Source organism: Grammomys surdaster, unplaced genomic scaffold (assembly GCF_004785775.1).
Source record: "Grammomys surdaster isolate TR1022 unplaced genomic scaffold, NIH_TR_1.0 99, whole genome shotgun sequence".
Classification (NCBI taxonomy): domain Eukaryota; kingdom Metazoa; phylum Chordata; class Mammalia; order Rodentia; family Muridae; genus Grammomys; species Grammomys surdaster.
This window is the reverse complement of record NW_021604578.1, coordinates 6,719,364-6,732,767: the sequence shown is the minus strand read 5'-3', so window position 1 is coordinate 6,732,767 and position 13,404 is coordinate 6,719,364. Positions and strand designations below refer to the sequence as shown.

Genomic DNA, 13,404 nt, shown 5'->3' with positions numbered 1-13,404 from the left:
TGTACCAAAACACCCATGATCAACATGCACACACACATGTATGCACTCCCAGAGAGTCATTTTTAACATGTGTATGCTTCGTAAATTAATCCTAATTAATGTTAAATTTGGTGACAGCCTCAGTTGCTGTTTTGTTGTGATATTGGGCAAGGGGTTTCAATTCCCCTGTGAGCTTCAATTCCCCATTGTAAAGTGGGAAGTGACTGGATCTGTTGAACTCTTTATATTTACCCACCATTGAAATTAAGTGACTCTATACCCTGGGCCCAAGTGTGTCAAACACACACAGCTGAAGATGAACATTAAGTTGTGGTAGAAATGAGCCTTGAAACAGCCCTGCATCTGAACTTGCAAGACCCGATTGCCTTCCCCCAAAGTTGGTCCACACATACCTTTTTCTTTGGCATAAGCTTGGATTGAATATGGCTCTCCGACTCGGTGTCCTAACACTGGATAAACTGATATATTATAACACGTGAAAGGTTTTAATTTATCTTGAGGAGAGATGGGGAGAGAGAGCTGAGTAAGTACACAGAATAACAGTAGCAAAAAAATGGAGGACTGAGTTGTGACCTAAGACTTACAGAAGCCATTCTGTTTCTCTCTAATGCCTGCTCTTGTTCTGAGATGTTCTAACTCCCAGAACTAAACTGAGACAATTTTAAGGAAATTACAGCTCCATCATGAATGGGGGGAGGGCGTCCTTCCTCCATCAATGATTTTTATCATGTGACTTGGAGACATACTGAATAAAATTTAGCCCTTCTGACAATAGCATATATTCAAGTACCTTGAATTCTAGTTCTCTACCTGTCCACATTCCTTCATAAGGCTTTGTGTTTTGTTTGGGGAGACAACATATCATGATATAGCCCAGGCTAGCCTTAAACTCAGGATCTTCCACTTGCCTCAACCTCCTCCAGAGGGCTGGGATTATAGATATATACCACCACGCAGGGCTCGTGTGTTTCTTAATATAGATGCCACTAAGTACTGGACAACAGTAGAAATGATGAGACTTAAAGGAAAACTCAGCTTATGTCTTATATGGGAAACAGATTTACTGAGGATAGGGGCTAGCTCTTAAGCAGGCCACTAGAATAGAAGGAAATTCCTGAAGTAGGACAAGTGGACCCCAAACTCTGGTGTTACCCTGGACAATCAGGCTCTCCTCTGATGGGTATTAAGATTGTTGGTTTTTGGACAGGATAGGACCACTGCACTCATGAATTCACAGCAGCCGTGCTTGCCTGTACAGATCAAACTGGTCAACATTCCAGCATGAAGTGGGAGGAGCATATGAGAATGAGATCCACCTCTAGCTGAGGCGCTATTATAGGCAGTTGATGGGTGATGGGGTGGGAGAGTCAATTTTCTTCAAGAATGTCCCCCACTCCCCAGTAGGCCAACCACTATCAGTGAGTGGCTCTACATCTATGCCTATATGGACAGCACTAATTCCACTCAGTAGGTTATTTAAAAAAACAAAAATAAAGGGAGGGACAGAAGGTTGGGAGGGGTGGGAAGTAGATCTGGGAGAAGTTAGTTAGATATGGGCAAAATCCATTGTATGTTCATATGAGATTATCAATTTCAAATAACATATTATTTTTAAACCCTTACTTTTTTCTATTAAACTATGATTAGCACTGGCAGGGTAGCTGGTGAACATTGTTATTTCCTGTGTCTCCACTAACATGAGTACATAAGATTATGTTTATTTCCCATCTGGGAACAGGCTTTCTGTGCCAGCTTCGCCTGGGAAATGCTGAGAGCCGAGACAGTTACTAACCGTCTCCAGGGCTGTCCACACAGCCTTCAAAGCTGATCTAAATGAAATCAAACCCCACACCAAGGGAACCTGCAGGCTCTGAGCCAGCTACCTTGCTCAATGGTCCAGTTGGTGACCTGAGACACGGATTCCCAGGAAAGAGCAGGCAACTTTGACCCGGCAGTCTCTGGGAGCCACTCCACTACCCAAGTGTCCACCTCAGGAATGGAGCTCTGCCAGTCCACCACCAGGAGGGGCTCAGCTATGTGGGCCTGCATGCCCTCGATGCACTGGAAGCCTGAGGAGAGGGGAAAAGCACTGGTTCACAAATCAGCCCAAATGTACCAGCCCCACTGGTATCCAGTCATTGCCAAATAGTAAAGGGTCAAAGTTCAAGATCTCCTCTGTAGCTCTGAAAGCTTCCCTTTTGTCCTTGTCTTTTTCCCTTATCCAATATCTCTGATGATTAAATGCCTTTTAAATCTGCTTTAACCTCCCCCAAACTAACAAGATTCCAAAAACAGATCTCACTAGCAGCTAGTATCTGGAGGGACTAGCACCCTACGAGTCCTCTGTAAGTCAAAGTCTCCAAGCAGGAGAGGAAACCTAGCCTCCTCCCTAAATGCTGCAGCTCATGGGTTCCTTTCTCAAACTGGCTCTGCATTTGAGATCCCCATTGCTACTCCCAGAAGCTCAGCCAGGTAATTTGTCAACCTGAAAAGGCAGCTGGGTTGGAGAGGATGAAGGCGAGGCAAGGGCAGAGCCAGGGCAAGAAGCACAGAGCTTGGACATTGGCACTTCTTCCCCAGGGCTCCTGCTGCTTCTCCCCTGCCTTCCCCTGCCCACAGCTGTTATGTGTTGATGAATATTCTCCCAAATGATGCCCCTGCGCTACAGAGAATGACTTTATGTGGAAATGAGACCACAGTAGATGTAGGGTGGATGGCAGGCCCTGCAGTCAGTGTAACTTATGTTCTTATAAGAGACGGAAATTAGGGGAGGGCAAGGCTGGGAAAATGGCTCAGTCAGTAAGGTGCTTAAGACCCAAGCACTAGGAGCTGAGTTTGATCCTCAACATCCACATAAACTTCTGAGTTCAGGGGACTTAGAGGCAGAGACAGGAAGACCCTTGAACCTGCCTCCTTACCGTTCAGTAAAGAGTAAAGAGGACATGCCTCTTGCAGAAGACTGGAGTTGGGTTCCCAGCACCCATGTTGGATGTTCATAAGTGCCTGTAACTTAAGCTTCAGGGAGAGCCATTGCCTCTGGCCTCCATGGACAATTACACTCACAAGCACATACAGACACACATAATTTAAAATAAGAAAAATAAATCTAGAAGGGTGTGGCGATACATGTCTTTAACCCCAGCATTTGGAAATTCCAACACAGCAGGGTAACAAAGAGGATATCTCAACATACACACACACACACATGCGCACACACACACATGCACACACACACACATGCATACACACATGCACACACACATGCACACACACATGCATATACACATGCACATACACATGCACACACACATGCACACACACACATGCATACACACATGCACACACACATGCATATACACATTCACATACACATGCACACACACATGCATGCACACACAGACTAGCATGCATGCAAGCATGTACGTACGCAGAAACATACATGAGTGTGCATACACACACACACCTACTTAAAAATTAAGGTGGAGAACAATTGAAGAAGACAGCTGATGTCTGCCTCTGGCCTCCATACATGTGCACAAATTAATATGTGCACAGAAACCACACACAAAAGAAAAAGAACGATAAGAAAGGAAACAAGCAATCGGAGAGGGAGAGAGGAAGAAGTTGGAGATATTCGAGCTGCCCCAAGCCAGGGTCTAGGGCCACAAGAAGTATGAAAAGGTTGAAGAGGATCCTCCTGTAGAGACTCTGGTGGGGGGAGCATGGTCCAGTCCACAACTTGCTTTCCTGTACTTCTAACCTCCAGAACCACGGGACAGTGTGTTTCTGTTGTTTGAGACCACCCAGCTGCTGGTGGTTCACAGCAGTAGCCTTAGGACAGGAAGATAGTACTTTTGCTTAATTAGCCTCTGGCCTGTGTCCTCCATTTCCTCCTCTGGTCTCCTGGAGGTACTTTATTAGCAAGTGACCTGGCAAGGACTCGTGCCCTGAAGATGATGAGCACACCTCCAGTCCTCACAGTCCTCCAGCTCACCAATCCTGGAGCTCTGAGAGTGGAAGAGCCAGGTCTAACATGCCAGGTGTGCTGCAGGGTCTGGGAAGAAGATCATGAGGAGGTCGGAAAGGAGCCCAGAAACTATGAATCAGCCATACAAGAGGGAACCCTCATTAAGGAAGCGCTAAGAGAAAAGCTTCTAAATCATCCTACTGAATAAAGACTAATCACCACTCTTCATCAAGAACACCTTGGGCACTTGCTCCTAAAAGACTCTGGAGAGGAAGAGGATACATGATCAGCCCTGGAGGCAGGGAAGAAGTCTGACTGTGAACATCTGTTATGCCTTGTGATGGTCATGAAGACCACCACCCTAGATCTGCCCAATACTGTTCTCAGGGCCAGTTCAGTCTGACCTTCAACTCTCTCCCTGATGCAGTCCCCACTGTTCCTCAGGCCAACTCACCGTACAAGTGGCTTTGGTTCTCCACATCCTGTACCAGACTAGTCCTACCTGTGACTGAAGACACATAAATTTCAAGAAGTTCAACAGTAGAGAGACCCTGAAGGGTTACTTTACTTTAAAGATGATGCCCACAGAGGCAAATAACGATCTTGGCTTGCACAGCATCTATGATCAGAATTCCAAGTCACATATTGTGGTGAGAATTTTGGTTTCTTTAAAAACCCAGTTATGTTATGTGACTATGGCTCTGTTTTAATCCCAGGCATGGGGAATGGGACTGCTTCAGAATATCCATGCCACTGTGATTGTCTCATGCTCTAGGAGAGGCTCTAGATTTTTGCCAGCTGCAGATAGTTTATGTTTAGAATTCTGGGGACTCAAGAGGTCATAAATTCAAGAGCCCAGGAAGGGCCTGTGGCAGCTACTGCTCCCTCTGCTGCTGGTGACTCCTGCTGCTGCTTTTGCTATTGCTGGATTGCTAGCTGGTGGTTGGAGATGTTCTGATGACAACGACTGGACTTGCTCTAGAGTACTCAATGCCCCTAATCAGCAGGAAGTAGTCTAAAGAGGTCTATGCCCCCTTTCTCCTCCAACCTTCTTTCTCTCTGATCCAGTGTTAGGGAGTTGGAAAAGGTTGGGGTGGAATAAGGGTCAGAAAGGTGGTAGAGATAAGAACCCAATAAAGTAATCAAAAGCCTAGCTACACATTATGAACACTAATTCTAAGATAAATATATTATACCAGTTTAGTTCATGCAGATCTGGGTTGAGATTGCACTGGAAATATCTTATACAAATCACGTCCATCATGTAGAAGACAGACCTAACAGGATCTGCTTCTTGGGTCATTTCAAGGATGAGACAAGCCATACCTTGTCACAATGCCTAACAATGCCTAATGTACAACACAACATGTGACGGTCATATTGACTCAGTGAGAGTTAAGTTAATGGCACTATTATTACTTAACTCTTTCCTACCTGGTTTTACTTTATTAAACAAAATTCTGTAGAGTCTCACAGTTCTCTGGTAAATTATGATAAACACTGAACAAGTAGCCAGAGGTATAATGGACATTATGTTTCCCTGTGTCTCCATTAACATGTGTGGATGTTGGCGACCCTGGACCACCATCCCAGCTAACAAAGTTGCTTAATGAATTGCCTTAATGAGAAACTGTCTCTTTTGGGAGAATCTGACCTTCAGCTAAGAAAGAATTTCCTGTTCTTAGAGAACTGTTGCCCCGGGACATTCCGGAAAAAACCACAGAATGCTTTGCTGGATGACTGACCTTATCTATCTATAGTTGATAGAGTCCCCATCCTGTTCTTTGTCCCCCTTCCTCCTTTGCCTAGAGTATATCTTGTAAGCCGCTTCCACATTAAAGTAGACCTTGACAAGTAGCCATTTGCTTGGTCTTGTTCTCTCTCTCGCCCATGTTCCTTTCAGGTGAGGTCCCCCTCGACCCCCACGAAAAACTGGGCCTGCGGATCGGGTCATGTAGATAATGCCTTTCGACACACATAGGTACTGTATCAAATATCTGCTGTCGTCAGTGGTCACTGATACTGAAAAAGGATGACCTAAGCTCTTCTAAGGCAATCTTCTGCAAGCTTCCTCTATAAAGAGCTAGACTGTAAGCATTGTAATGTTCAGAGCTGACACAGTCTCTATCACAATCACTCATTACATGACTGTTGTGCAAAGAAGCCACAGAGCACATGAAAAGATGTACATGACAATATTTTAAAAGTTCACTTGCAAAACAAAAATGCATTGGGCCCGATTTAGCCCAGACCTTGTCTAGGACCATTATAGGTAATAGTTTCAATACAAAATTAAAAGAAAAATCCTAAGTGAATTTAGCATCATTTTAAAGTATATTTTATAGTATTTTTAAGTTGACAAGTCATACCTAGTAGAAATATAATTAACCGGAACTCTATTAAGAATGACAGTAAGCTACTGTAACCTAGTATCTAAGTGGTAGAGAGCTTGGCTGTACAACAAGTATAAGGTTCTCAGTTTAATCCCCAGCATGAGAGGGGCTCAGAGGACCGAGACACACAGAGAGACCGAACAATGAAAATAGAACTAGGGCTGTGACTCAATCAGTGGAGAGCTTCCCTAGCACAGTGAAGCCCTGGGTTCAATCTGTAGCACAGCATAACTCTGAAATGCTTGTACACTTGGGCAACAGACACGAGGATCAGAAACCCAAGGTCATCCTTCGACTCATGGTGAGTTTGAGGCCAGCCCAGTTACATGAGACCCTGTCTCAAAACAAACAAAAGGAACGGTGATCAACACCAGACAAAACATTTCCACAGAGAATCTCGTTTATCATGCACAACAGTTTTGTGAGATAGATGTATTACATAAGAGGTTCGGTTTACAAGCATCTTACGGGGTTAGCTAGCTCGCCCAATGGGAGTGGTATCTTGTGGGAGAGCAAAGATTTGAACCCAGGGCTGCTGGACTCCAAGGACCACACTTCCACTCTCTGTTGTCTCTTGCTTCCCATTACAGGGCAATAGTGGGAACTGAGATTAATTGCTTTCGGCAGTACCTCTATTTAACAAAGAATATCTATTCCAACCGCATGTCATTTGTTTCAACGTCACTAGACTCTTAGACCCAGGAACTAGGATGTTAGGGACACTGACTCTAAACACAAAATTATGAGCCTCCCAGAATTCTAAAATAAAGGCAGAAGAGGGTTAGGTTTAAGAGAGGAGAAGGGGAGAAGGACAGACAGCGAAGTATAGAGCTGGTTGTACAGATGCCTGAACCAGGCCGGGCTAAGCAAATAGAGATATTAGTCAGAGAGAAGAGCGCCTTGATGTCTGTGCCAGCTGCTATGTTATTTGACATTCAGAAAATTATAATTAAAAAAAAAAGAAAAGAAAGCCCGGCAAACAAACAAACCCTGCCCTCTGGGCCCACAACCAAGTGCAGTTGGACAATATACCTCAGGGGAGGGCAGAAGAAGAAGGAAACTCTAATTTCGGCAAGTAAGGGGGTGAGGATGGAGAGGGTGGATCTGGGAGGAGTTAGGAGAAGATGATATGCTCAAAATGCATTGTGTGAAATTCTTAAGTATTAATAATGGAAGTACTGTTTTTTAAAAAGTACTGTTTTCATGGGGTATGTATCCTCTTGAGAAAAGTTGAGGGGGAGGGAGGGAAAAAGAAGAAGAGGAGGAGGAAGAAGAAGAAAGGAAAAAAATTAAGTTCAATTGACAAAGTAGAAACCCAAGGATGAAAAGCTCTGTGCAGACAGCGGAGTCCCATTTATTGCTTGCAAGTATTAAACACAAACCCAGAGGTGAAGGGGCTGAGGACAACGCTCCTCGGGGGGTAAAGTGCTGCTGCACAAGCATGCACAGCCAGGTTTAGGTCCTAGTGACCACATAAAACTCCAAACATGGCGGCACACGCCTGTAATCACTGCAGGGAGGGAGACAGGAGGGCCCCAGCAAGCTTCCTGCCAGGCCGTTTAGTCAATCGGTGAAGCGTGTTCAATGAGAGACCCTAGCCTAAAAATAAGGTGGAGAGTGTTAGAGGAGACATCCAATATCAAGCTCTGGGCTCCACAGTGGTGACACACAGACACACAGACACAAACACACGCACAAACATGGCACAGCATTCATACACATACATATACACACAACATAGCACTCTCACACACAAAACACAGCACATGTATATATACACACAAGACATACATGACACAGCACTGACACACACAACATAGCATACACACACATACACATATACAGCACAGCACACACATATGTACAACACACACATGACACAGCACTCACACACATACACATGACACAGCACTCACACACATACACACATATGACACAGTTACGCACAGCACACACACACACACACACACACACACACACACACACACCCCACAGCATTCTCACACAATCCAAGAAGGCTTTTTAGTCCAAAACAAACAGTAAGGTTTGCCACTTTGCCTGGGTTCAGTAATGTCCAATGTGCGGACTCAGTAGATGCCAGGCATGGTGGCTGATGTCAGCAGTACCATCACTTGTGAGTCTGAAGCCGAACTGGCTGTAAGTTAGAGGGCAGCTCTGGGTGGGATCTCTTCTCAAAAAAAAAAAAAACCTTAACAGCAATTTATTGGCAAATCTATACATATACAAGGGGTTTTCCTAGCCGGGCAGTCAGACAGAAAGGAGGAAAGACAGAAACCAGGACAAGGAACACTAAACCATAGCTGGGACACAGGGACATCTGGGAAGGACAGAGTTCAGGAGAGGACACGGTTTTGATAACACTGGTCTTGAATATGACTATTTTTTGTGGCTCAACCCAGCATTCAAGCATTTGGTCCAGAGCCAACAGAAGCAGCAAGCAGAGCCTCAAGGCTGACTGCACTGTGTGACTGGTTTTTAACTCTTAGCACTGGCTCTATTCCATAGGAACTGTAATTTTGAGTGGAAGGGCTTGTTAAGCAGATCTGTATCCCCCCACAACAACCTAAAGAGCACCATGTTCCTCCCTCTTCAATCCAATTAAAGACAAACAGCTACCCTGAGGACAGAGACCACTCTTTCTTTAACCAGATGGGACTACATATTGAGCAAGAGGTACCTACTCTCCTCACGAACATCTGGGATCCTCAGCACGGCCTCTTGGGACTTGCCAAGAGAATTAAAAGAAGTCACAGAAACATGGTGTGTCTGGTTCATCAGAAGCAGTTCATACTGCTGGGTAGTGATATTGTTTATCTCTGTGAGGATAGTGCTGTTCTCTGCAGAGTACTGTATGTTGTAGCCAAGCGTTCTCTCCAAGACTGGGGCTCCTCTTGCCTTCTGTATCCAAAGAAAACAGAAGTTATTGCCAATACCAGAAAGAGAAAAGCACGGAGACAATGATAAATGGAGAGATGTCACGTTAGCCATCAGACGCTAAGCTACAAGCAATTATCTTTCCAACACAAATGTTTGCTGGCGGGTGATGTTAACCCTTCAAGTGCCAGAAGAGATTATCTATACCAAACGGTAACTTGATATCTGCTCTTAATACGAGTCCAGTTTCATTGGGCCAAGCTGGTGTGGGCAAGCCACCTCTAATTCCATCTGTGTCTTTTCTTCTATCATGTATGGGCAGGGGTGTAAAATCTAGAGTCAAGGCATTTATTTCTGGGCCAAAGCCAAGTTCAAAGTCATCAAAGGTTGGTGAGTAGCTGTGCCTTTATCTTTAATTTCTATAGTTTCCTTCTAAAGGGAGATTGTTGTGTCCTGGGCATGATGTCCAGCTAGGTAATCCAGCTAAAGGGACTAAAATACTCAGGGTTTCCATGCCAATCCTCTTAGCAGGGAAACCCAAAGTGAAACCCCAGAAACCCTGACCCAGATTCTTATTTCTAGTCTTGACCTTAGACCCACTGACCAGATGTTTTGTCTAGGAGTAAGCATGCTGAGTATTTCTTGGGAATTATGGGGACTCCCAGTTTTTCGATATCTATTACTCATTGCAAACGTACGAGGAACAGGATGAGTGGGTGTGTGGTCAGATAGAGCTTTCATTCACTGTGACCCAGTGCCATCCTAGTCCAGGAATTTCCCTTTCAATGGCCAGAGGAATAAAAGACCAGCTGGAACCTGTCTAATGTCTAGACTAGAGGTGCGCACAACAATTCCTTATCTCTCCTCTTTTGTCTTTTGCTGATATGTAGTTCATATTTTTTTTAAAAATTGCTGGATGTTATTATTTATTCATTTTCAGTGCTGGAAATCATGCCCACAGCCTTACCAATGCTAGGCAAGCACTCTACCACTGAGCCTATCAAATTCAGTACTTAAATGTGTACAAGTCAGTGGTTCTCAAGTCAGTCACAAACTCTCACATCCTTAACCACCATCGAACTTTTGAGTCTTTTAGTGACTGCTTTGCTAAATAACTTGAATTCTTAGGAAATGTATAAGGATGGTGGCAGTTCATGCCTTTAATCCCAGCCCTCTGGAGGCAGAGGCAAATGATCTCTGAGTTCAAGGACAGCCTAGTCTACAGAGTGGCTTCCAGGACAGCTAGGGATATGCAGAGAACCCCTATCTCAAAAAGCAAAAACAAAACAAACCCCCCCCAAACAAAATAAAACAAGCAGAAAATCACTGTCTCCTGGGGCACAGAGGCGGAGGCAGGTGGTGAAGTCTGGTCACTTACTTCTCAGGCTGGCCTGCTGGACTCTTCCCACAGCACAGCAAGATTAATATTCTCAATGTCCCTGGCTGTGCTTTCCTATGTCCCTGCCTCTGTCCAAGGAGACAGACAAACCAAAGCTAACCCTGAGATAACTGGTTTTGGGGATGTCACTTAGCAAGTCAGGGTGATGTCTCCACTCAAAAGGACTTAAGTTGCCAAACTTGAGCAAACAGATTATTTCTTGATAGCTCTGGAGATATACAATTGAGTCCAAATAGCTGTTGCTGCTTTTGCTTTTTCTCTTTTCTTCTTTCTTCTTCCTTCTTTCTTCTTCCTTCTTCTTCTCCTTCTTCTTCTCCTTCTCCTCTTCCTCCTCCTCCTCCTTCTTCTTCTTTTCTTGTTCCCTTTAACTTCTCATTTTTCTCTTCTGTTTCCTATAAGTTTTCCTCTAATTACCCCCTTTCCTTTCCTTTTTTCCTTTCTTTTTTCCTTTTTCCTTTCCTTTCCTTCCTTCTTTTCTTTCCTTTTCTTTTTCCTTGCCTTTCCTTTCCTCTCCTTTCTTCTCCTTTCTCCTCTTCTTTCTCCTCTCCTCTCCTCCCCCTCATCTCCCTCCTCCCCTTCTCCTCCTCCTTCCCCTCCTCCCCTCCTCCTCTCCCCTTCCCTTCCCTTTTCTGTTTACCTCTTTGCTCTCCCTTTCTTCCCTCTTTCTTTCTTCCCTCTTTTTCTTTCTTCCCTCTTTTTCTTTCTTCCCCCTTTTTCTTTCTTCCTTCCTTCCTTTCTCTCTCTCTCTCTCTCTCTCTCTCCCTCTCTTTCTTTCTTTCTTTCTTTCTTTTTTTTTTTTTTTTGGTTTTTCGAGACAGGGTTTCTCTGTATAGCCCTGGCTGTCCTGGAACTCACTCTGTAGACCAGGCTGGCCTCGAACTCAGAAATCCGCCTGCCTCTGCCTCCCAAGTGCTGGGATTAAAGGCGTGCGCCACCACTGCCCGGCTCTTTCTTTCTTTCTTTCTTTCTTTCTTTCTTTCTTTCTTTCTTTCTTTCTTTCTTTCTTTCTTATTAGTTCTTCCTTCTCCCCTTCCCTGTATCACCTACCATCTTCTCTTTTTCCCTCAGGCCCATAATTTCACCCTAGAAAGGGTCATGGGAACACCTCTCCTGCCATGTACACAATACTATCCTACTACTTAAAGGAACATACATGTCAAATATATTGGTAATGGCAGATGACTTGACTCCCGGGGATGTCGATGACCCCAAACAGTGCTCCTTGTAGGTTTAAGAATGAAGCTGAAAAAATTCACAATGGACTCTAGGGTATGGCAGCTTCTTTTGGAAGGCCACAAAGCATCCTGTGGTTGTACTTTGCTACTGCTCCAAGTATTAATAAGTCAGATCAAAGAAAGCAGCTGGTGTGTAATGTGTACTTCAGCGGTCTACAGGGTAACCTATGGGGGAGTTTCTGACCTATACAACAACTGAAAGCTTTGAGACTACCACAAAGCCCTATAGAAAGGGAAAGCTAGGAGATAAAACATCAAGGATTACAGAGTGAAAGAGATCAAAGGTCTTACCAGGGGGTCAGGTTAAGTAAGACAAAGGGAGCTCACCTTCCACAGCAATAACACTTTCCTGTCTCCATTCACATCTGCCGGTTCCAGAATTCTCCACAGGTCCAGGACTTGTGGAACTGAAAAGAACAAAAGGAAGTCCATGACTGACAGAAGAGGGTTACAGCAGTAGATGGATATGCACCAAGTCATGGGATACCCTGCCTTGGAAAGGAGATGCTTGATGGGACCAGTAAGGCAGAGAGGAGGAAGTTATTATTTCTTCTAGTTCAGCGAGCTGCCATCTGCTGACTAACACAGACCAGCTCCTAAATCTTGAATCTTGAAATGCCCAACAAGGTCTTCATTTTGTAGTTGAGTGACTGGAACCAACCATATTTCAAAATAAAAGTATATTGGTCTGATAACTTAATAATAATATAAGGGGGTAAAGTATATTCTACTGGAATACACCTGGTCTCCTAAAGTTGGATGGATATGCACCATACTATGCCCTCTGAGATTTGACACCTGTATACATTAGTACAGTAGCCCTTCCATCTGTAACCAGACACATACTAGAAGTACTACTGATGACCAATAGTGGCTATAGCTAACTTCTAGCAAGGACCACTGCACTAAGTGTTTTACCTAGATGAGCTCATTTAATCCCTACAACCCTATCACTGTGGGGATTTGACATTACTATCCTCATAGAGAAAGTATATTATCCAGTTATACAAGCTTTTAAGTAATTCAGCCAGGATTTAAATCTAAGCACATTAGTACCATATGGATAGATAATTAAATCCTTAAATACAGGTAGCTAGTTCTAATCATCAATAGGTTGAAAGAAAAAAAAAGATATTTCAATTTGGCTTAGAATTTTTCAAATAATTTTAAGGTTTGAGATTGTGTGAATTAGATAACTAGCATTCCATTATGAAATAGGAACTAGTTGGTTTGTGAGCTGGAAAACAAGACCTTAGGACTTCCTGGGGTTTAGGTCATCCACCCATCCATCCACTGCCCCCTTCTCAGATCCCAAAAAAGAATGAAGACAAACAAGAGCAGAAGGAATGTCCCACTCAGAGCCAGAGTTCTCGGGGTGATTCATTAGGAGCTGGTCTGTGTTAGTCAGCAGATGGCGGCTCACTGAACTAGAAGAAATAATAACTTATAGTGCTGACAGCAAAGACTGCTGAGGACAGTGACACGAGGACATCCTGGACTGAGAAGCATGTGCAT

General features: G+C 44.1%; 1 protein-coding gene across 1 annotated transcript in view; it reads right to left on the bottom strand.

Annotated features, from left to right (window-relative positions):
* The window catches only part of Il31ra (interleukin 31 receptor A), a 40,478-nt gene that overhangs the window by 12,268 nt on the left and 14,806 nt on the right, over nt 1-13,404 (bottom strand). Inside the window, exons 6-9 of the mRNA XM_028783824.1 lie at nt 12,217-12,296; nt 9,063-9,279; nt 1,884-2,069; nt 393-494 (exon numbers count right to left, since the gene is read on the bottom strand). Coding sequence (XP_028639657.1) covers nt 393-494; nt 1,884-2,069; nt 9,063-9,279; nt 12,217-12,296 — 585 coding nt within the window. The remainder of the gene's footprint in view (nt 1-392; nt 495-1,883; nt 2,070-9,062; nt 9,280-12,216; nt 12,297-13,404) is intronic.